At 49.5% G+C, this 22,856-nt stretch overlaps 8 protein-coding genes across 8 annotated transcripts; 6 read left to right on the top strand and 2 right to left on the bottom strand.

Moving 5' to 3' along the window:
• Nucleotides 1–414: 414 nt before the first annotated feature.
• On the top strand, nucleotides 415–1,788 carry AKAW2_51353A (uncharacterized protein; the record flags this gene model as incomplete). Its single annotated transcript, XM_041691273.1, has 1 exon — nucleotides 415–1,788. One exon carries the CDS (start codon nucleotides 415–417, stop codon nucleotides 1,786–1,788), a length of 1,374 nt encoding a protein of 457 aa, XP_041544774.1.
• A 420-nt stretch (nucleotides 1,789–2,208) lies between these two features.
• AKAW2_51352A (NACHT and TPR domain protein) lies at nucleotides 2,209–6,526 on the top strand (the record flags this gene model as incomplete). Its single annotated transcript, XM_041691272.1, has 3 exons — nucleotides 2,209–2,586; nucleotides 2,654–3,701; nucleotides 3,765–6,526. 3 exons carry the CDS (start codon nucleotides 2,209–2,211, stop codon nucleotides 6,524–6,526), a joined length of 4,188 nt encoding a protein of 1,395 aa, XP_041544773.1.
• Nucleotides 6,527–7,641: 1,115 nt separating this feature from the next.
• On the top strand, nucleotides 7,642–8,418 carry AKAW2_51351A (uncharacterized protein; the record flags this gene model as incomplete). Its single annotated transcript, XM_041691271.1, has 1 exon — nucleotides 7,642–8,418. One exon carries the CDS (start codon nucleotides 7,642–7,644, stop codon nucleotides 8,416–8,418), a length of 777 nt encoding a protein of 258 aa, XP_041544772.1.
• A 1,401-nt stretch (nucleotides 8,419–9,819) lies between these two features.
• Nucleotides 9,820–12,300, top strand: AKAW2_51350A (putative Patatin family phospholipase; the record flags this gene model as incomplete). The annotated part of the gene is made up of 3 exons (XM_041691270.1): nucleotides 9,820–10,083; nucleotides 10,150–10,994; nucleotides 11,061–12,300. 3 exons carry the CDS (start codon nucleotides 9,820–9,822, stop codon nucleotides 12,298–12,300), a joined length of 2,349 nt encoding a protein of 782 aa, XP_041544771.1.
• A 1,166-nt stretch (nucleotides 12,301–13,466) lies between these two features.
• Nucleotides 13,467–14,423, bottom strand: AKAW2_51349S (uncharacterized protein; the record flags this gene model as incomplete). The annotated part of the gene is made up of 1 exon (XM_041691269.1): nucleotides 13,467–14,423. One exon carries the CDS (start codon nucleotides 14,421–14,423, stop codon nucleotides 13,467–13,469), a length of 957 nt encoding a protein of 318 aa, XP_041544770.1.
• Nucleotides 14,424–14,881: 458 nt separating this feature from the next.
• Nucleotides 14,882–16,528, bottom strand: AKAW2_51348S (uncharacterized protein; the record flags this gene model as incomplete). Its single annotated transcript, XM_041691267.1, has 3 exons — nucleotides 14,882–14,970; nucleotides 15,038–15,223; nucleotides 15,292–16,528. 3 exons carry the CDS (start codon nucleotides 16,526–16,528, stop codon nucleotides 14,882–14,884), a joined length of 1,512 nt encoding a protein of 503 aa, XP_041544769.1.
• Nucleotides 16,529–17,691: 1,163 nt separating this feature from the next.
• On the top strand, nucleotides 17,692–19,763 carry AKAW2_51347A (uncharacterized protein; the record flags this gene model as incomplete). Its single annotated transcript, XM_041691266.1, has 4 exons — nucleotides 17,692–17,816; nucleotides 17,883–18,174; nucleotides 18,288–18,822; nucleotides 18,898–19,763. 4 exons carry the CDS (start codon nucleotides 17,692–17,694, stop codon nucleotides 19,761–19,763), a joined length of 1,818 nt encoding a protein of 605 aa, XP_041544768.1.
• Nucleotides 19,764–21,381: 1,618 nt separating this feature from the next.
• Nucleotides 21,382–22,200, top strand: AKAW2_51346A (uncharacterized protein; the record flags this gene model as incomplete). Its single annotated transcript, XM_041691265.1, has 1 exon — nucleotides 21,382–22,200. One exon carries the CDS (start codon nucleotides 21,382–21,384, stop codon nucleotides 22,198–22,200), a length of 819 nt encoding a protein of 272 aa, XP_041544767.1.
• Between the last annotated feature and the right edge of the window lie 656 nt (nucleotides 22,201–22,856).

Genomic DNA, 22,856 nt, shown 5'->3' with positions numbered 1-22,856 from the left:
GAGATTGAGGGTAAGTCGTGGGTGAGTGGGTGGGGTGTTTATTGAAGATCTAAGCACCTCGAAGAACGAAATGTACAGAAAACGGGCGATGAAAAAGGTAAGGCAACAAAATAACAGATGATGGAAGAGATGAGCTCGGAGTGATCAGGAAGCTTCCTCCAGAGCAGCGAGACACACGTCAATGGAAGCTGTCGAAAGGTTCCCGTGGTTCCTGCAGAAACCCCTAGAGATGGCACGTGACCTATGATGGCATGAGACCGGACAGGGCAGTTGCACAAACACTCGTGATCTAGTCAGCCACTTCACCATCACTTGGGTTCCGGGTTGTCGCTTTTGTTTTGTTTTAAGGATTTATTAGGAGAGGATTCTCATGCATCGGTAGTTCTCTGTTTTCCGCGATCAAGTTCCTTCAAAATGTCGTCGATTCTTCCACAAGCTGGAGACAAACACCTGCCGGCCCTGCCTATCGGGACCTCTTCTCTTCACCAGGACCCTATCGTTTACATTGACCGCGAGGCCAGACATATTCAACGTAATTTACAGATTCTAATCGATGCCCAGAGTGAAGGACTTCTGGCCAGTCTTAACGGTCCCCAGCAGAATGGCGCTATCTCTGATGGAACTTATACACCTACCTCGGAGACAAGCAGTTCGCAGCGTCCCCCAACTATACCCATACGTCAACCGGCTCCGGAGAAGATCGGGTTGTCTGCTGCCCGAAAGGGGATATTCAGATCTATATACGACCTCTTGAGGCTTCGCGAGGAGGAGCGAGAGATACTAACATTCCGGATTGATGAAAGGACACAGGCGTTGGCAGATATCAATGGCTTTAATACCAATCGCGCTGGGCTAGAAAAAGCCATCTCAACAATTCAGGATAACCGGGAAAGCCAGCACACCGTAGCCTTGCGCCAGGAGAGTCGCAAGCTTGAGGATGATATACATGAGTTGGAGACTAGGCTGTCCCAGATGAAAGCAAGACATCAACACATCCTTCGCGAATTGTCCCAAATGGAAAACTCTATTGAATCGAAACTTTCTTCTTACAGAGCCTCCATGTCGCTCCTAGACTCGAATATTCGAAAGTACCTTCAGAATCCGCCCGTGAAACCTCAAGATAGCAGCTCCAAAGACGCAAGTTTCTATTCCTTGAACCCTAAGCGGCGAACCCTCGAGATGGCAGAGGAACACTGGCAAAAGGAACAATCAGATCTGCGTGAAAGGCAACGGGAAGTGGATGCTGAGATCGAGGCCCTCGAAGCTGGAGGTGGGGTCTGGAAGCAAGTGATCGGAGAGGTTTCTGGTTTTGAGAAGCGACTCAAGTCAGCAATGCGTCTTTCTATCCAATCTCAATCGCAACTACTGAACCACGATGGCCCTTCTGGTAGCAAGTCCGAAGAGGACCTCGCTCGGGCAGTATTGGATGACCTGACGCATACCACAGAGCGCGTAGAAAATCATCTAGAGGTCGCAGAGAATAAAGACTGGAAACTGCTGGTTTGTTGCATCTCTGCGGAGCTGCAAGCGTTGCGAGAAGCACGGCAACTGCTAATGAATGTCTTCAATGTGACTGAAACAGACATTTCCCCGTCTGCCGAGAAAGGAACCTCGAACAGTATTCACACTTACGAGGATTATGACCCTCATGGAGATCCCCTTGGTGTTGACAACCCCGAGCCTCCGGCTGAGTTTCTCGAGGATACTGATGAGCACCATCATCGTGCAGTCCGCTCTGACGATGAAGATGACGAGCCGGATCCCGCCTGGCTGCTCCCTGAATCATGAATTCATAGCTTACAGGCCTACCATTTGACTATAGACGGGAGCAAGGTGTTGGTTAGCGTAGTGATTTCGGGCAATACTCATTTCTGTTTGATGTCTAGACCAGGTCAGGGTTCATGATTGACCTGTATGCAGTCTGCAGGTTGCTGGCACTCCAGCTTAGCCTACGACGATCAGTCCGCTATGCAGAGCCTCCTGCAGAAATCGGGATATAATATAGATCCTAATACTTACTGTATGCCACATGTGCAGTGCGGGCTTCTCTATATTTCACTAATCCTGTCTACTTTGGTAAGTAGTTAGCTCGTATGGCATCGCTTATTCTCTTGGGCGGCGGGGCCAGAACAAGACCGGACTAGCTCCTTCCTGCAGCAGTCATCGTCTTTTGTCTTTCATCCAAACCAGCCAGCAGCATAGAACAAGATGACAATTACCATCGAAAGCCAGTCCCAATTTGTGGTTACCTGGGATTTGGCGTTGAAGAGATATACTGCGGCTGTGGGCAAACAACTAGATGATCCCTCACTACCCCACCCCTCTTCAGTGGAAGAGTTGCTCAATCGACTGGATAGTCAGAACGGTCATTTTGGCCAGTTTAGACAGAGGAAGCGCTCGCTTTTCGAGATTCTGACATGCATCTGCAATCCAATTGAACGCTTTGGGTCTATGGCTGCAAGCATTGCCTCTAACGCCTTTCCAGCCAGTAGCGTGTGCTTCAGCGCCATTACATATCTTATTGATGCTGCAAAAGATGTGTCGGCGTCTTATGATGCAGTCATGGCGCTTTTTGTGACCTTGAAGGCAAGTCTATGTGTATCATATCACAAACCATGCCAGACAGCGTGGTCTGACCCTCCTGAGAATATAGGACTTTCTTGTTCGCCTCGCCATATACGACGGTAGTCGCATGTCGGATGCACTTCAAGCCAAGGTTGTTGATATCCTAGCTACCTTACTTGAGATCTTTGGTCAAGCGACTAAGATAGTTCGGGCTGGATTGAGAGGTCGAATCCTTCAATTTACCAAGAATACCTTGCTCGGTTCCGACAAAACACTACAGGGTCTGGTTTCCAAGTTGGACAGGCTCTGCCAAACAGAACACCAGTTAGTTGGAGCAGAGACCCTGGGTGAGACCAAAAAGACCAACCTAGCTGTTGAGAATCTGTCTGCTGTGCTTAATGGCGCTAGTCTTGTATTGGAAGATAACCATGGGAGGTTAGCCCAGGCTCAGGCGGATCTCCAACGCCTCGTCGAAGGTCAGAATGATCTTCGTCAGGAGTTGCACCGAGACATCAGTAGCCTATTAGGTTCATTCATAGGGTCAGGTGCAAAGGCCGATGGTGATTCTGACTACCTGAGGACACTTTTACGGCCGTCAGTAGGCCCTTCAGACATGTATTACACTTTCGCAAGAAAACGGCTGTCTGGAACTGGAGAATGGATAGAGGCAGAGGTGGGATTCCAGGCTTGGTTGAAGCAAGAGCAACCCCTGCTCTGGATTCATGGTCCTCCCGGTTGTGGGAAGAGCTTTCTCGCAGAATACATTATCTCGAATCTGAAGACAAGATTTCCCCAGGGCGTCGACCAAGGTTCAGAAGTCTCTGTTGGCTACTATTTCTTCAAGGATAACAACCCACAAACTAGAGGATTGCATCAGGCGTTCCGGGACGTGGCATATCAAATCTGCCTCAATGATTCGGTATATGCCGGACACGTTGCAACTCATTGCAGCGCACCAGGTGATATATGCAGTCTTCAGAGCGCATGGATGACGCTGTTCCGGGACTACTTTATTGAAGATGATGCAGGTAGCCGGCATGCCTATATCGTTCTAGACGGTCTGGACGAATGCATGGAGGCCGACAGGCAGAGTCTTTTGGAGTTTCTGTCTGAGCTTACAGCTGATGAAGCTGGCAGTAAGTTTCTAATGGTCCTGCCGTCTGCCCGTCGGAAGCTAATTTGAGTCTACCTATGCGCAGGCAAACCCAGGGTACAGTTCGTTATGCTGGGACGACCGCACCTTTCCGCTGATGTAGCCGATGCCTTGCAGGAGTCAGTCGCATCCATCTCTATAGATCGATCTAAGAATGATGATGATATCGCTCGTTACGTTGAGCATTCTATGAGGAGGTCTAGGAACATCTCTCGTGCGCCTCCAAGCCTGCGCAAAGAAGTCATGGAATTTCTTGTGAAGAACGCACAGGGTATGTTCCTTTGGGTTGACCTAATGACCCAAGAGTTGGGGCGACATAATCGAGCGAGCAGTATGAGGGAGTGCTTGCAACGACCGCCGAAGGGTCTGTATGAGGCCATGAGACGTACCCTGGAAGGCCTAAGCGCTTATTTGAAGGGCGACGATCCTGAAGAACTAAATACCATCTTGGGCTGGGTTGCGTGTGCTTCGCGTCCTCTTTCTCTTCGAGAGATCGAAGCCACGCTGAGTCTGGGTTCCTCTGACCCAGAGGAGATTGTCGGCATTGAAAGTTTGCTTAGGTTGCAATTTGCGTCCTTTCTGACACTCGTCCGAGATGACGGCCTGACAACCGCCGACTTGCAGGCGGAAATAGATGTATCTTCTCTTCGGATCGATGACGATCATTTTGAAGATGCGGAGTCTTTCGAGCTAGAAACCGACTTCAATTCTAACCCAGAAACAACGGAAGTCACGTTCCGCCATGCGTCTGTTGGTGATTTCTTTCGTGATGAAAACGAGAATAAGCTCTCTGCAGGTCCCGACTATGTGGCCATTGGCGTTGATATTGTTGAGTCTAGAATCTCAACGCTGAAAGCATGTCTACAGTTGGTTTGCAACTCAAACGAATGTCCAAACCTCCGGAATTATGCACTGGGCTGGTGGTATAGCCATGCTAAGGCCGTCATCCCTCACATTCATCGAATTGGGGAGACCGACCGGCAGGAAATCGGGAGCCTACTGCTCAAAACACTCCGTGATGAATCCGTGCTGGAGGCTTGGATCAGTTTACGGGATGCAGATAACTTTTGGTCTTTGGAGACCTTGATTCCATTCTCTAAGCTTTTGGATGATAAGCAATTTGTGGACTCTCTGCTGGTTGATATACGCGACTGGGTGTTGAGTAGTATTCAGGAGCCCGCGAGGCTGCTCGTTCCGGCTGCGGAGTGCATTGCAAAGAAATGGCTCCAGGGCTACCAATGGGACGCACGTACATGTATGCTGATCATATATCGGATAAGATGCCTGCTTGAAGGCCAAGCAGACGAAGAATTTCCCGACAATCCTGCTGCCTCAACTGTGCTTGATGCGGCAGAATGGGCCAAACTTCCAAAAACCGCAGAATGGAACCGGAGAGTTGCCATTGGCCTGAGGGACATGTCACACTATGAGGAAGCCCAGGCCTATTTTGAAGCGGCATTAGAAATGGACAATCAGATGTGGCTCGCTAGAAGCGGTCTAGCATATCTCTACAGTCTCAGTGGGCAACATGAGAAATCTCTGGAGCTCTACAAAGAAAATGTTGAAATATTGGAGGCGGCCTCCAAAAATCCTGAGAAGCGCGATAAGCTCCCTCATGATGTCGAAGACTATGATCTTGCAGACACCTATCAGTCTGTAGGCGAAGAACTGTTGTCACTCGGAGATAGAACCAGTGCTTTGGTTTATTTGGAAAAGGCTCTGGATGTCACCACAGAGGGAAAGTTCCTCTCTAAGTACATCCAGCTCCTTGCACAAGAGAAGACTCCTGAAAGCCATGAAAAAATCATACAGCACCTGAAAAGGTTAGACACTGCGTCCGGTGACAATGGTGCCACACGCTTGACAGAGTGTCTCTCGGAGAATTCAAGAATGGTCTGGACCAGTGACTTCTACCAGGCCATCGCGTTTGCTGCCAGAGCCACAGATCATCTCGAATGGCTAGAATATGCTTACATGACAGCAATTGAGGTATCAAAAAAACAGCGCGACTCGGTATTGGCGTTTTCTCTGCAAGTGTCTTTGGCAGACCTCTTCATCAGCTATGACGACAAGGAATCCCGCGCTCTCGAGATCTGGCAGATGGTGATGGACTTTCCCGCAACATTCATGCAGGGGAACTTGCTGATGCTATACATACAATCGCTAGTGAGCAGATACTATGGCGCCTATCTCCTTACCAGGGCCATCCAAGCCGGACCTGGCACTGCAGAGGCCGAACGCTATATTCACACATTACAACGGATTGCTAAACGAAGAGTGGTCCACTCAGACCATGTCTCCGAATGGGCTGCCAACAACTTTGCCACAGCCATTCTTGGTTTGTGGTATCACCGAATCGATCAACCGGAGAAGGCCCGGGAATACTGTCTTCCGTTCGTCAAGCAATTTGTCTATGCCGAAAACGACGCGCTAGGTACATACACAACCAGCTATGCCTTTGCAAAGCTGTTACTCATGATGGGTGACGAGTCCACCGCGGTAGCCATCCTTATCAGCGTCAGTTGTCCGGAGGAAACAGCTTGGATCTGCGAAGCTCGATGTGGAGTGTCGTCAGCGACGTGGGAAAAAGGGAATATTTGCCGCGAATGCGCGGTCGATCTGTGTGATGACTGCGTACAGCTGGTAAAGGAGGGGAAGCCGACCAGGGCCAATATCTGTAGTCCGGATCATTCGTGGGCTCGGGTTCCGGAGCCGTCTGCTCCTCTGGGACCTGATGATGTGCGTGCGGATGAGATGGTCTCGATAGAGGATCTGAAGAATAAGGTTAAGAAGCAGTGGGGGCTGTGATGGGAGTGTGGCTGCTGCTTTGATTCCATGGCAGCTATATATTTAAAACTATACTTTTGGTAGTAGCTGACTGTTCATATACAACATTCAGATATTCTTGGGAAATATGTAATCAGGACCCTCATTTGAAAATATCCACATCGCAGTGTGTATATTCTGCACCTAGCGAAAAATGCACCACTGCTGATTACGAACTTGACATGAAAGAATAATTTCCCTACTAATCAGTAGTATACTAGTAGTAGATCAAAAGCTTAACTATCCCATCCAGCCAGCCTCATTTCTTAACAATGGTGGTCAGCATCCTCATCTCATGATCTCCAAGCAGAAACTGAATGTCTCGAATGACCGCCAAATTGAGCTGACCGACCGACCCAACCAAGACACACTAAACTAGTAAATACGTAACTTAGTTTGGCTACTACCCGTTCATCAACCCACCCCACTCACCACTTTAACCACCTTAAACATCACCATCATCATCACTCGTCCCACTAATCTCTCCTGCCTACTTACTTCAGTTCATTTTCACTCCCTTATAAAAACCCCCTAAATCTCTCCTAATTTAATACCCCAACAACCCACAAGTACATCCACCACCCCCTCCTCTACCTCCCATCTCCATCCCCACCAAGCAGCTTCTTCCACTGCCCAAGACACACTGCAACCCAATCCCTCGATCCCTTTTAAACCAAAGAAAGGGTGAGAGAAAAGAAGGAGAACGAAAAAGTAAAAAAGGAAGAAATGTCCCTCCCCTCCACCCCAACTTACACCTTCTCCATCCCCTCCATACACGACCGTCTTCGTCTAGACTGTCGCATCTACCTGCCTCCAGATCTTCCCAAACGATTACTCCGCGACAATTCCGGGTTGCTGCGCGGGGCGATCATCGCGCATCCGTACGCGCCGCTGGGAGGATGCTTTGATGATCCGGTTGTGGGGGTTGTGGGTGGGGAGGTATTGAAATTGGGGTGTGTTGTTGGGACGTTTAATTTTCGGTATGTTTCATTCCCTATTCTTATTTTTCTATTTATGTCTTTCATGATACCATTTATCTATTTGTTTACTTGGATGTTGGGGAGTTGGTGTGGTGCTGTGATGGTTGCTGATTAGGTATGGGCAGGGGTGCTGGTGGTTCTGAAGGACGGACGAGTTGGACGGCTAGGCCTGAGTTGGCGGATTATGTCTCTTTTTATGGGTTTATGTTGCTCTATTTGCATTTCTTGAAGGAGAGGGCAGTGCGGCAGGAGGGAAGGAAGGGGGATGGGGGCAAGATAGGGGTGGTTTTGGGTGGGTATTCGTATGGGTCGATGATTGCGTCGCATTTGCCGAAGCTTCATGATATTGTGGATTTGGTGCGGTGTTCATCGCCCGAATCGCCGTTTCATGAGATTTACCAGATCGCGGAGAAGTTGTCGCTTTGTTTGAGTTTGGGGGAGGAAATGAAGCAGCCGACGTATCGTCCAGCTACGGTGGAGGAGATAAGATCCGCGGCGGATTGTATTAAACGCACTGCTGCTGTTTCTTATCTCCTTGTGTCTCCGCTGCTGCCGCCGGTTAATCAGTTCTTGACGCTGTTTTCGAAGATGTCGCTTGATGCGAGTGCGCAGATATCATCGGCATCTAGGGAATGGAAACAAGGACAGATACCCTGTCCCAAGCCGGCAGATCAGCTGTGTGCGCATGAGACATTGGCTATCTTTGGCGACGAGGATACATTCACGTCGGCGAGTAAATTAGAGAAGTGGTCAGCCGAACTGGCCCATGTACCGGGGAGTAGGTTCCAGGCGGTGGAGATCGAGGGAGCCGGTCATTTCTGGAGAGAACATGGTGTCGAAGCTCAGGCGAGACAAGCTATCCGGGACTGGGTGTGTCAGATGTCGACATCTTGATAAGATGGCTGGGTTGTTTTGACATGTGTGGGTGGTCAGCCTGGTTTTATCGTGTCCCACTTCGAGTCTAGATCATGTGTGTCTAAGATACGAGAGGCTTGCGTGATAAGAGTGCCAACCAGATGGTGGATTATCTCTCCCCCTTCACATGCAGGGACAGGGATTGACGGAGTGGTGAAACATGTGAAGCGGGCGTGTGTGGCTCGCCTGACCGTTCCGACAGAGGAAGGTCCCCTCCATGGAAAGAGCTGATTCCGACGAGCATCCATTTCGGGTATGTTTCAGCTGCATTTTGCATGATCCTGTATGCCACGGTGTCTTTGCAATGATGAGTGAGGTCTTTTTAGTCTCAACTCGTTCATCGGAGAGATCATCAAACCCATGACGCAAGACGTTCCGCTCTGCTGGGATTTCATATTTTGTCGCAAAACTCTCGAGGAGCGAAAAGGCTGGAAAATACATACAGCATATCCTTATAGGATCCGAAGGCTTGAACCATCCATGCCAGGCCGGTGAACCAAGGTTGCCATCCCAGGTCCGATTCAGCGCTGTTCCCGATCAGGCTGGATCTGACACCGGGTAATAGTCTAGGGCATGAGGTGGAAGCCCTTTTGAGTTTTGCTGATCTGCAGATTATAGCATGCAAAAGGAATGCAGCAGAGAATTGTGGGGGTATGATATCACCGGATGTATCGGCCATCGGATGAAGAAGTCGCCATCGCACACATACTTTGACACAATGATACAGATGCCGATCGGGGATCTGGTGTCGGGGTCCACTAGATAAGAGTCTAGTGTTGTGGATGAGGACATGGGGTGTTCATCGATGATGATAAGATGGAAGATGAAGACTGGTTCTAGGCTCTTTGAGCAATAACCCGCCATGTTGTTTCAGTGAACAATAGAATACTTGAAGAGTAATTCCCAACTCCATCCCGTGACTGGGGCGATCGGCAGCACCCGCTGGAAAGCCGGGGGACCAATCAGACATCCGGGGAATGCTGCCTCGTGACGTCTGGAGAGAAAGAGTGGCCATTTTCTCTCTCGCGGTCATCCCTGGCAGCAGACCAGGCAAACTAAAATGCATGGATCCGGCTGACTGACGGATGGGCTGGCCTTGCCTCGTGCCTGACCTGCTAAAGACGCAGTGCACGAACTCTTGCGGCTACATCTATCTACTTCCTGCTGTTGCTCCGACTTACATTCCCAACATCACCAACATCCTCCCTTCCTTTCACTTCTTTACTTCTGCCTATCAAAGTACCTTTCGAATGCTTTTTCGGGCCTAATTCGCTAAGATCTCCGATTAGCCTACCCCGGTTTAGGCACCCTCTCCAATCCAAACTTAGTTTCCCCTCCATCTCCGCACCGATGCGAGCCTGATGCACCCTGAAGTCGGTCATGTCCATCCTGCATGATTCCTCCCTTGTTCGACCCCAGTGTCATGTAAAGGGCAAACCGCGCTCTCTGGAGACGCCAAATAAACCCCGTCGCTCCGTCCTCAAGTCCGTTTCTCTCCCGTCGCTGTCGGCCGTCGTCAAAAACTCAGTGACATGGGCGGGGGACACGTGGGGTTCCTATGGGAATGGCCAGTCCCAGAAAGAACGCAGACTGCGCGCTGCTGTGGATGAGCGAAAGGAGGCTTTGTACCTCAAGAAGCGCAATGTAAGTTAAAGACAGCTTCACACGATTCAGGATCAGCCGGCATGGCTGTTAGCTAATGTCTTTCAGGCTGTGACCTACGAAGAATGGCGAGACGCTGCGAGCGAACTGGATGAGTTGGAGAATAACTCTGCTTGGAAGGAAACGTTCGAGTGCCCCGACTATGACCCTCATCTCGTGCTCGATCGTCTCAAGCAGCTGAACGATGCCCGGATCAACTGTGATATCAGTCGCATGTTGTTCCTCATCCGCACGTCCCTGAGCCGCGATCTGGGCAACATGAGCAACGCCTCTCTCTACAAGCATGCTCATCTCGGAACTAAGAACCTGATCGATCAATACATTGATACCGCTCTGGAAACAATATTGTCATTGGTTGAGCTGGCGGATAAAAACCGGTGCGATGTGGTGGAATCCAGGTATATTCTGGACCAGTTGCTCGCAGCGAGACAGGCTTTCGGGCGAAGTGCGCTGCTCTTCTCCGGGGGAGCCACTTTTGGCATGAATCATATTGGCGTACTAAAGGCTCTTTGGCAAGCTAACCTTCTGCCGCGAATTATCTCGGGCGCGTCTGCGGGCAGCATTGTGTGTGCCGTCTTCTGTACTCGCACTGAGGATGAGCTGCCGGCTTTGCTGGACTCTTTTACAGAAGGGGACTTTGCTGTTTTCGGCGAGGGGACTGAGGAAGATACTATCCTCCGGAAGACAGCCCGGTTCTTAAAATATGGGTCATTTCTGGACATCTCGCACCTAGCCAAGGTGGTGAGAAATTGGTTGGGCGACATCACCTTCCAGGAGGCATATAACCGAACACGACGCATCCTCAACATTTGCGTTTCCAGTGCTGGAATCTACGAGCTACCCAAGTTGTTGAACTATATAACTGCGCCCAATGTATTGATCTGGTCTGCTGTGTATGGTCCCCCTTACACAATTCCGACTGTTTTCAAACCTATAGGAGTTGATGCTGACTTCAACAGGGCCGTCTCATGTTCAGTCCCGGTAGTCTTTTCGCCGTATGCCCTTATGGCTAAGGATCCCCTGACAGGGGAACCAGTTCCATGGAGCGACCTTCATAGGCAATATATTGATGGCTCCGTGGACGGTGACCTCCCTATGACTCGTCTGTCGGAAATGTTCAACGTCAACCACTTCATTGTGTCGCAGGTCAATCCCCATGTCGTTCCATTTCTACCCAAGGATGATGGGCCAGATCCGTATATGGAGAACTCTTTCACCGCTTCTCGTTGGATCCGGAATATCACATATCTTGCCAAGGATGAGATTCTACATCGGATGACAGTCATGTCCGAGCTAGGGATCTTTCCCACATCTTTGACCAAAACAGTTTCGATTGTCAACCAAAAGTATTCTGGAGACATCAATATATATCCGGAAATTCAGTATTCTCGGATTCCCGTCATGCTACGCAACCCGACGACGGAGTTTATGCTTCAAGCATGCCTAAGCGGCGAGCGGGCCACATGGCCCAAGCTTGGACGAATACGCAACCACTGCGCCATCGAATTGGCGCTAGACTTGGCCATTCAGAAAATGCGGGCTCGAGTGGCCTTCTCCCCGAGTCGCGTCCACGCAAGAACAGATAGCATTGCTGGCCATCCGATCGAATCCCTCGATAGCAGTGGAGGCCGAGGACGTTTGTTGAACCGGAGGAGCTCCTATAACCATGAAATCGAAAAGATCAAACATGCCCGCCACGATCCAGGCCGGCGGACAAGACCATTCCTACAAAGGTCCCGCAGCGTGTTGCTATCCGAACAAACGCACCGAATCGACTCTGTGGCCTCGGCCAGACTGGATCAAGCAGTGCAACGGCGCCGTCAAAGCAATCCGAGCCAAACTTTCAACACCGGGGACGGATTTTATAGTCCTTGTTCTGAGAGCGACGAACATAGTGAGGAATCCTCCCCTCCGACCCGCGTCCCGCTAGAAAGGCATGTTTCATGGGAGCCGTCATCATCCGACGACCCGCCTTCCGATGAGGCCACCCCTAACGGCAGCGCACAGTCACCACATCCATCCTCTCCCATTCATATAGGACGGGTGACTTCGCAGCGAGCTCCTGTATGGCCTCCAGACCTATCTGCGCACGCGATGCCAACTGCACCTGAGCCATCGTTGCCACCTTCCCCTCACCACCTCCGGATGACGCCCAAAGCCTATGTCTCCAATCCCACTTCTCGTAACTTCTACAACTGACCAAATATATATTGCTTGATCGCTCATACTCAGTTGTGACGTATGTGCTGGAACACTGCGATCAACAGAGAACATAAAGATGGGAACTTTTCTTTCGGTGTACATACTACATATTGATGAGGACATTTTGGCTTGGTCGGATTTACTAGCTTATTGAGCAGTTCCTGCGTTGGCTCATGGCAATAGGTCTAGACGGGGATTGCATTTTAGAATCATACGTTAGGAGTGAAGTTCTTTTTCTATGGGGGTTGATTGGATAGACACCACGCCTGGGCCTAGACTTTCCTTTCATTCTAGAGGTTGATTCGCTGTTGGCTGCATTGCTATCACAGAAATAGGGATACCGCCGTACTGCTCGGTTACCTAGCATGCCGAACATCAATCCGACGTAGATGAATTTAGAACATGTCTTCCTCAAGGAACATTACCAAATCCCCCCATTATAGGATTCAGAAATTGACCCTTCGATTGACTCAGCAATACTACTACTACTACATATGTCTTGAATAGAATTCAAAAGATACATTCATTAAGGAAGACGCTTGGTAACAGAAGTAGCTACAATTTCTTCAATTCATCCGAGGAGCCCACTAGCATATTAGTAAAATAAGCTACAGGCGCACACGTCTATATAGTCATTCCGAAAAAGATATAACGATGTTTAGTTTATCTGCCAGGTTGGTAAATGTGGTACCAGCGGAGTGAAAGTTGTATTTGATGGAGGTAGCTATGTCACTTTGCTGCGCGAGATTTAGTCATTGGCCAAGAAGTAACTATGTGATTCTTGAATCTATTGGTTAAGTCGGCAGTGGACAATAGATTGAGCCGGGAAGGATTGTTGGAGATACTTAGTTACTTGCACTGGAAATAATAATCCATTTCTATTCTGTTTGGGCAGAAGAGCAAAGTAAGAGGGAGGGGAGAAAATAAATCTGGAAAAAAAGGAAGAAGATAACGAAAACAAAGTGGAGCAGTTGACTTGTTTCGAAAAAAACCGAAACTGGAATCAACTATATGCTCGTCAATAGTAGTATCTGCCACTGGTCTCCTTCAATCGGGACATCTTTTTTTGGACTGGTTGTAATTTGCTGCTGCCTATACAGGTACAGGATAGCATCTGGAATGAATCTAGCTGGGTTTGTAACAGCAGGCGAGACACAACCTGGTTACGAATGGCCAAAGGGCTGACCGAATGTCGGCAATGCGGACTGTGATGTTGTAGTTTGCGTAAGTGATGCCATGGTAGCAGGTTGTGAGAGGAATTGAGCTTGCTGCGGTTGCTGCTGTGGTGGTTGCACCTGCTGCAAGGTATGGTTGTCGCTGTTTCCGCTGTTTCCGCTGTTGCTTGGCATCTGAGGTTGGGATTGCAGGGTCAGCTGTGGACTTGGCTGCTGCTGCTGCTGCTGCTGCGACTGTTGCAAACCATAACTATTATTGGTAATTCCGTTGCTGAGCACATGGAATTGTGGTTGCATGGTAGATTGTGAGCTTAGCTGTTGCTGCTGTTGGAATGGCTGACCAAGTTGCTGACCCAGTGGGTTAGGCATGGGCTGCATACTGGCCTGGAGGTTCTGACCGTTACCCATATAGGTCTGACCGCCGCCCAGGCCTCCCATTTGCTGAGTGGTCTGGTGTCCGAATGGTGAAGATGTCGATTGAAGGATTCCTCCTTGGAGGTATGCTGGCTGAAAGGTGGTGCCTTGCGGAGGAGGCTGCGAGTAGAGCCCTTCAGATGGGTTAGAATTAAAATCGTCTCGCCGGATCATGGCGTCACGGTTCCGATCCGCGTCATCTTGCATATTCTGAGTGGTCCAGATATATCTACTAAAATTGTCCGACACCGTAAAGACCTTATGGAAATAGGTCGTGCTGAGCTCGATTTTGGATCCCTCTTGAGTGTTGTATGAGGCCAGGGCAAGGGCACTCTGGAAGGCATTGCGAATCTGCCGGCCGTTCCAAACAGGACCAGACCCCGGACGCAGTTGAGCATTGAAAATCCGATTGGCAAAGCTGGTTAACTCGCCTTTGTCGACGACAATTCCCGCACGGTCCGCTTCGTCAATATGACCAGACCAGATTTCGTAGGTTTGTTGCCAGTTCAAGGGCGGGTAGTAGAGGGACATGTGGATGCGAGACTTGAAGGCTTCATCAAAGACTCCCACTCGATTGGTGGTGAGGAATAATATCCCCTCGTAGTATTCCAATGTACGGAGGAAAACTAGCCACGTCAGTGTTAACGATATTCTAGACTTAGCTTCAGAGAAAGAAGACTCCATTCTACCAGAGACGAGGGCGTTCCTTTCAACATCATAGGCCCGGCGTTGAGCCAAGAACACATCGGCTTCATCAAGGAGCATGATACAGCCCCATTCCTGAGCAAGACGGAGGATTTCTTTGAGCTTTTCTTCCACTTCACCAGCGTGGAGCCCAAGGTCCCCTTGAACAAGTATTATTTCGAGTCAGCAGCCGTGGTATGCTGTCGTTGTTGAATGCACCTTACCACATGTAACAGGCAACAGAGGTCTACCACTGCTTATGGCAACACATTCTTCAGAGTTCATTACCGTTAGATTTGAGTTTATTAGGTGCTGAGGAGATTGCCTGCCCTACCAGCCGTAGATGTTTTCCCAACTCCGGGTACGCCGTGCAAGAGAATAGTCACCCCATTTCCTATTCAAGCCGTTAGAAGAATATACTGGCAAGAATCGGGGGACGGGTGGGGAACAGATATCCTTACCCTTGTTCCTCAGCAAGTCGAAGTGAACACCGCCAGACCTTTGTCGGGCAAAGTGCGAGTGAATCAAAGATCGGATGACTTCTTCGTGCCCATCTGGAAGCCGTAGCTTGAGCCATGGATTCCCTGTGACTTCCCTTTGGCGCAGCTGCTCCACCTCATTTGGCCCTCGCCCAATTCGGAGACAAGCTATTTAAAAAAGTGTCCACCTTGTTAGCCATGCAACAGCTCTTTCAAGCAAGGGAATGAGAGCATACCCCATCGCCTGGTAGACAGCACAAAGGCAAAGACCCGATCAGGCAATAGCAACAATTCCTCCCCCGTTGGCCCGCCCCCATTTCTGGCCCAGGATTCCCACATCCGCGTCTGAGCCTCCATGAAATCATCCGTGAGCCGCTTGTTCCATACCCCGTCATTATCAATCCCTCTCGCCGATCCGAGCTCTGCCTGGTCCGTTTTGCCGAAGTCGTGATTGCTGATTGCCGGGCGCCACCAAGGGATCTCGTCAAAGGCGCGCGCAAAGTCCACGATCACATCGCTGTCGATCTGTTCTGAGTAGCAGGAGGCGCTTCGAGGGACCTCGTCGACCAGATCTGTCAACTTCTGTCCCGTGGGGGTCAAGTAGTGGCATCGACCACTGTATTCCAAGTGGAGGGCTTTCTGTGTGCAATCGACGAATTGCCTCCCTCGGGTCATCAGGTACTGTTTGTCCGTAAGACCTTCTTTTTCAGCGACAGAGAGCGGGAGAATGGGGAGGTATTTGACGCCCTGGATCCCATCAAACCCGCTAATTTCGAATTGACGGAATATGGGGACAAATTGGCTACCATCAAAGTCCAAGTAGAAGCAGTCCAGAACAAATGGGGCCCATGTGCCAATGCCTTGCTCGTTTATGCGCTCTGATTTTCCCAGGTAGCGGCGGCCTCCAGTTCGTTGCACCACCTTCCATATCTTTTGGGGAGGAAAGCTGCCTTTGATGTACACCAGCGAGCCTTGGGAGAAGAGGAACCAGAGGTCGACGAATCGTACCATCTCCGGAATAGCAGCCAGCTGTGCTTGGAAAGGATGAAGGGTCTCGTCCATCCATCGCGTTAGGCATCGAAAATTCAGCAGCAATTCTGTCAGTTCAGGAACATCCAAGAGCGCGACTTGTTGTGCAGCCTTCATCTGAAGGACCATTTGATCAACTGGGGATGTTTTCAAGACTTCGATGTACGCTTCCTCGGGCAAATCCTCCTTTTGCTTTCGATAAATCTCCAACTCCTTCATCTGACTCCGAATAGCTTTGTCGAGATAAACCAGCAGTTTGAATGGCCGTAGAATCATTAGACCAGTGTTGTCATACACGTTCCGATCCTTCTTACAAAGGTGAACATTGAGAAATCTGGAGAGCCCCCCGGGGTTGATGCAGATGCGCTCTGGCAATGCAGTGAGCGGAAGACCGTCGGTCGCTTCCCCGGGATGGGGTATACCATCCCAGTAGTTGCTGGCCATTAGTTGAATATCGCTTGCTGAGGGCTCATTGTACGGAATTTCCAGGAGATATTGCTCAGGCGGATGGCCGCGTACATTGGCCGCTTTGCCCCAAGGAAGGTAACGGGCTTCTGGAATGGTAATGTACTTGGGAGGTCTTTCACTTTTCTACTCCTCCCCGTACAATAATCTAGCTAAAGAGCCATCCCTCACCTCTAATTTGTGCATCTCTTCCGCGAGAGTCAAAGTGATTTTATCCAACATTTCGCGCCAGTCATAGCGGCGAATATGCCTAATATTATCTGCTTCAGTCTTCAACGTCTCAAACTGATAGGCGGAGAGTCTGTTTTCCTTGAACCACTCTTCCACCGCGGCCCTAGAGATTACATCCAGATTGGATTTGTCGGCTTGTGACGATTGATCCTCTGACCCATTCCCCCGGGCCCTACTACATTGCAGTGGGAGATTCATTTGGGTCGAGATATTGGAGTCCGGAAAAGTTGCGACCCTCACATCCCCCCCAGTATTCTGCTCTGTCGAATCAGCGCTGATCATATCGAATTACCTCTGTTGGGTCCGGACAGGGCATACATCTTCTGACCCGGTTCCTGCCATCGTCATTATCTCGAGATCTCTATTCATACAGACAAGTTGATATTGATACTCAGTCGAGGTGGGCAATGGTGCCAAGATCAACTCATCGGCAAGACATCCACAGCAGTATTTATAATCCAGTTGCAGATTCAGCTGAACACTTGCCGGTGCCTGTAACCGTGGGTGAATTCAGCTTGGTGGAGACAGCTTCATCTCTTTGGATGATTGGCAGCTGTCTCTCCAACAACAGCGATGGAGAAATTGGATGTGGGGATGGATGCAGTGCTAAGATGGTGCTAACGTGCCGATCTATGTCAACCAGCCGAATCACTTGTCCGCTAAGCCTCCTACAAGGAAAAGCAATGAATGGATTGGGCAGACATACACACATGCCGTCGACAAAAAGGCCCAATAAAATCTACAGCTCTAGCTGCACGCACAAATATGCACCCGTGTTTCAAATGTCTGAATATCTAGTCTAGCCCACTGACCCCCTCCACATGCGTGATCCGGAGCTGATATGAGAATCCCAAATCCACCCACCGACACGCTCAAGTAACACTCTCAGCCCATACCTGAGCCTGCACAAAATGGGAGACGTAATGCCCACAGTTACACCCTGGATTCAGCATAATGCTCCCCAAGTTGACCCCGCGTGGGCGTTTGCCGAAGCCCAGCGCAAAAGGCAGAGAAATATTCCCGACCCTCCACCGCGGTGAATAGTCAAACTGTGGGACCTCATTTGATGCTGAGACTCATAGCATATTTCGGAAATACTCAGGGTCTATGGCCGAAAGGAGAAATTCAAGGCTGTCATGAAGGATTTCTTCGCAACTACCAAGGACAGTCAGGCCAAAGATATATTTGAGCACACCCATACGTGGGAAGAAGTTCGTGCCGAGGCCCAGAAAGCACTGGAGCTACGATACCAGGAAAATAGAAAAAAGAACTTTCTCCGAAGATCAATTCGAGTCATGGGGGACGTCACCTCTCGATTGGAATTCTTGACGGCGCTGGTTCCCAGCGGAGACTACATGGGTGTCCTATGTGGAGGCCTCAAATTGGTCTACAGTGTACGTGTTATCGCATCTCTTTATTGTCGACCTCATTGCATTTACCAGTGATTCGACTACTATCAAACACCTCTGTTTTATTAGATAAATTACTCAAGTCAGTCTTAATGTAGGCAGCAAACCGTATGAGCACCATTCGTGACCTCATTCTGGGATCTTTGGATAGCTTGTCCCAGCCAATTGAGGATGTCTCTCCTTACTTGTATACCTATTCCTGGAGCGAGACTCTTCTGGAGAAGGCTCATGACCTCTACATATGCATCTTGGATGCCGTCGAGGAGATCACCATTGGATCACCAAGAAAAGGGGAGGTAAGGACTGCACCCTCACTTTCTCGACCCAGCATCTCACAGCCGTCAGCTTTGCGAGGTATGCTGGAAGTAGGAAAGGCAATTGTACAGCAAGATGACTATGGAGCACAACTTGAATCCGCTATCAGTACTACTGTCACAGAGAAGGCAAATGCGTTTGAAAAAGCCGTCAAGTCATGCTTGAGCATCGAAGTCCACGATATGGGTCGAAACGTGGTCCGGATCGGCCAAGGACAGGATGCAATAAGAGGGGATCTGAAGCCCGTGCTTCAAGCTGCAGCATCTTGGGAAAGATGTGAGGCCATTCTACGAGATTACATGAGACAGATACAACCAAGTGAGTTTCATAGTGTTTTTATTCGCTGAGCAGGCGGGCATGTTTTTTATTACTGCTACTAATGTCTCTATCCAGTACTTGCATACCATGCCGCTATGGCTTCTCAGGCCCCTCGGGTATCCATCACAATTCAGCAGCTTCTCACTGCTCTCCACGTGACAGATCCCTTCCCTAAAGTGAATATTGTAGACCATATGGTCTGCATCATAACCACTGAGAGAAGGAAGATGTTACTTGCCGGGGGAGCCTTAGGCGTTGTTGCGGAAGACCAGGTGACAGGTGCCCTGCGGGATGTCCGGTTCCGCAACTGGCTGCAAGGAATGTCTTCCCAAGTCCTCGTGGTCTCCAACATGGAGCAGGATATTCTACAAGAGGGGCCTGCCTCGCCGCTAACCTACATGTGCTCGGTACTATTGAAGTCTCTCGCCCCAAGTGAGCCAGTAATACCAATCGCCTTCTTCTGCCGGCAACACTGCAACACCCAGGATAGCCAGACTGGAGTCTCAGAGATGATGAGATCTCTAATTGACCAACTCATTATTACCCTCGCCGAATCCAACAGTTTAGATCTCAGCTTTCTGGTAGAAGAGCATCTTCACACCATCGCGAGGCAGGATGTGACGATCCTCTGCCACCTATTTGCGGAAGTGGTCAAGCGTATCCCAAGCGGGGTGGTGATCTGCATTATCGATGGTATCGATTTCCTTAGCAATTTCATCCATATGCCTTGGCTAGATGTGGTAATGCGGTTTCTTTATGATCTCATGGGGATTGTGGCGGGAAGCCGGTCAAACCTGGTGTTCAAGATATTAGTGACCAGCCATCGAGGGGCCAGTCTTGCTTCCCATTGGTTTCCTTATCGAGTGGAGTTGCCCATGCACAGAAATGAGATGATAAATGGCGTTGGACTTGGTACGAGGGAGATGCAGTCAATCTTCTAGGGAACCTACTAATGTACTCGGGCTTCAATGGGCGGATGCGGAGCATAATGCTCACACAGCGGTTCACACGCTCCGCTGTACATTTTTTTCTTTTAACATCCAGGCATTGCAGGTTATGAAATTGCGCTTTTCTTTCTTGAATAGTACTGTCTAATATATTGATTGTGTAGCGGGTACAGGTAGTTATCATTGTAGAGACTATATCATAAATATGGTTAATCTTTCTCATTTCTTTCCTATGGCCCATCATATTCTGCCACCCAAACGAATGATTATTTAAGATATTTTATTAGGCACGGTTTTGAATCCCACATTCTGGATAATTAGGTTCAATTCTACACTCTATTCCGGGAAACATTGATCTTCAGGCTGCGAAGAAATGCGGTTGTCGGTAAAAGTATGCAAATAGAGAATATTAGTTTAAAGGAAAGGTTAAGTCGACTTATTTAGCTACACCATCCGCTTTCTCAGTCATTAGTACTCTATTGTTGTATAACCGACTTTTCCTTCAAAGAGTATAGCTCCATATTACTATAGACTCCATAACCTGCTAAAATCTGCACAGTTCAACAACTTATTCCAGGTTAATACTTCACAACCCGAAGCCCCTCATAGCTTAGTAACAGCACAGTAGCAGGCCCTATCACACAACCATCGAGTCCAGCTCCAAAAATAGAAGATCACAAGGAAGCACCACCTGCCATTGGCTCTCAGCCCTACCTACCGACCAGATGAAACGCCGGAGGGGATGAAGTGGCCTCCCAGCCAGATGGAACAGAGTGTGAGTGGTTTCAGGGCCAGAGGGAGGGGTTCACGGGCGCGACGCTGCTGCAAGTGACCAACTAGTGCTTCTAAATCCGTCCGCATTAACCACCATTCTTTCCCCGAAGCCGGGCGGTTAATTAGGATGGTAAACCAGTGATCTGAAAATAGATCATGGCATCTGGTCAGCCTATCAGTGGCATTCCTTTTCCACCCGCCGGACGATCCCTCCAGTCGAACCCTTGGCTGAAGCGCCCACCCGTCACCCCGGGCGGCTAACCCACGATGAGACAGCCATGATGCGGGTGATGGGCATGGAGTGTGCTTCTAAACTTGGCAACAAACAAATGAACATGCATGATGCGTTTTGATATCGATGGTGGAACAAGAAAGGTATCACCATCGCGCCCCTGCTCGTGCAAGGCTTTTATATGGACCATCCGCCATGTTCAGACGAGGCTGTCTCAGAACCAGACTGGCAGCCTTGGAGAAAGCCTTACTTCGATTCTTTTGACAAAGTATCTTGATATGGTCTGTGCTTGGCGAGGTTGTTGCATCTTGCCTATTATACTCTACTAATTAACTTGACTTCAATTTTATCTTGCCTGCTCCTCCAATCACCTCGACCTATCTTCTCTGCCCTGGCTAGACGTGCATCTGTCAGCACCGTGTCTGCTGCACCTTACCCTGCCTAGTCCCTAGCTACCAGGCCAACCGTTGAAGAGTCTGGGGTAGAAGCCTCCACTCTAGAGAGCTTATCCTCTGCCACTGTCATGTGTCATCTCCAGCTATTTTAAGGCTGAGAGTTGCGTCCTTCCATCCAATCATCCTCCATCTCTCCACCTCCATCTCCACCATGGCCAGTATAGTCACCGGCCCTCTAGGTCGATTCCGTAAAAACGGATCCCACAAACGGCTGCACGAACGATGGGGCGACGTGGGCATCACCGTTCCCACCGAGGGCTCCTGGAACCAGCGCGACAACCCCCACCGGTCATCAGACCGCAGACGACCCGCCTACGAAGTTCTAAGTCGAGGACAGGATAGTCCTGTCGAGGATCATCACGAATCCACCCAACCCAGCTCTTTCTCCGTCAAGGCGCTAAACCCGCGCCGTCTTTCCATGCGCATCAGCTCCCGCTCCAAACCCACCACCGACTACCCTAAAGAGAACACTACCCCCACCGACCGTCAAACCAAAGCAGAAAGAAGGGTATCTCAATTCACCTACCGACCAATTCACCAAGATTATCCCACGGAGATGGCTGAGAAGGCTTCTCGACAGAGTCAGCACTCTCCCCGGTTCAAGTACATTCCTACTGCGCCTCAGTATGCTGAGGAACTTGGACTCACGACTTCACGTCGCTGGTCGACTCAGCGGCATAGTGTGCAGAGTAGTTGTCCGAGTGAGGGAACGGGGCGGAGTCATCGCCGGTATCCTGATGCTGCAGAGGATTGCTACGATGATGAGTACTATGAGGAGCGGAAAGAGCGGTATGAACGACCATTATCTACTCGACGAGATAGGAGCAGTGTGGACTACTATAGTGCTGCTGCTAGTCGACGGGGCAGTCCGGCGTTGGGTCGCAGTGGGGGAGCCACGGAGAAGCGGGGCCGATCTGGGAGAAACTTGACGACAGCGATGGTCCCGGATGCCGATGATATTTATGGATAATTAATGATTGTTTTGTTGTTATGCCGAAACGGATTAGCGATGCATTGCTAGCTTCATGTGTGACGGCCGTGATGAAGGACTTTAGCACATCTGCATATATTTATAGGGCGTTGGCGGATTTCTGAGCAAATTTCCGTTACATTTGGACTAGCCGTTCAACATAATGAATTTTAGAATTTCTTGGTTTTGATAATTGATATCCGGCTATATTTATTCTCAATATTTGTTACTAGTGATGCATCGTAATATTACCCTAGATTACTAACACTGACTGCAACGCTGTCATAGCAGTAGCTAACTAAGTACTTTGTAACATTCCGAGACTGAACTGACGTCAACCTGATGGCCCGCCCTCACCACTACTTTCTAACAGCATCCCCAGGTAATTATTGTCCTCAAAAGTTCCGGACTCCATTTCACAAAATTGAGAATAACTTAGCTGCAGATAAGATAAGAAAGCTCAGATTTAAACTCCATCACTCGTCGGAAGGCTTCCCGGACCAGGGCGAGACCATCAGGGCATGGCAGTAGTGATCAGGGCATGACGCCATCCCATCCGGCCATTCCACCGCAGTCCATGACGCCATGTTCACGCAGTCAACATAGAACTTCATATATAAGTAAATATCTGTATACCTTATGAAATGGTCTCCTTG

This window comes from Aspergillus luchuensis, chromosome 5 (assembly GCF_016861625.1).
Source record: "Aspergillus luchuensis IFO 4308 DNA, chromosome 5, nearly complete sequence".
Classification (NCBI taxonomy): Eukaryota; Fungi; Ascomycota; class Eurotiomycetes; order Eurotiales; family Aspergillaceae; genus Aspergillus; species Aspergillus luchuensis.
The sequence above is the reverse complement of the archived record's forward strand: the minus strand, read 5'-3'. Positions and strand labels throughout refer to the sequence as shown.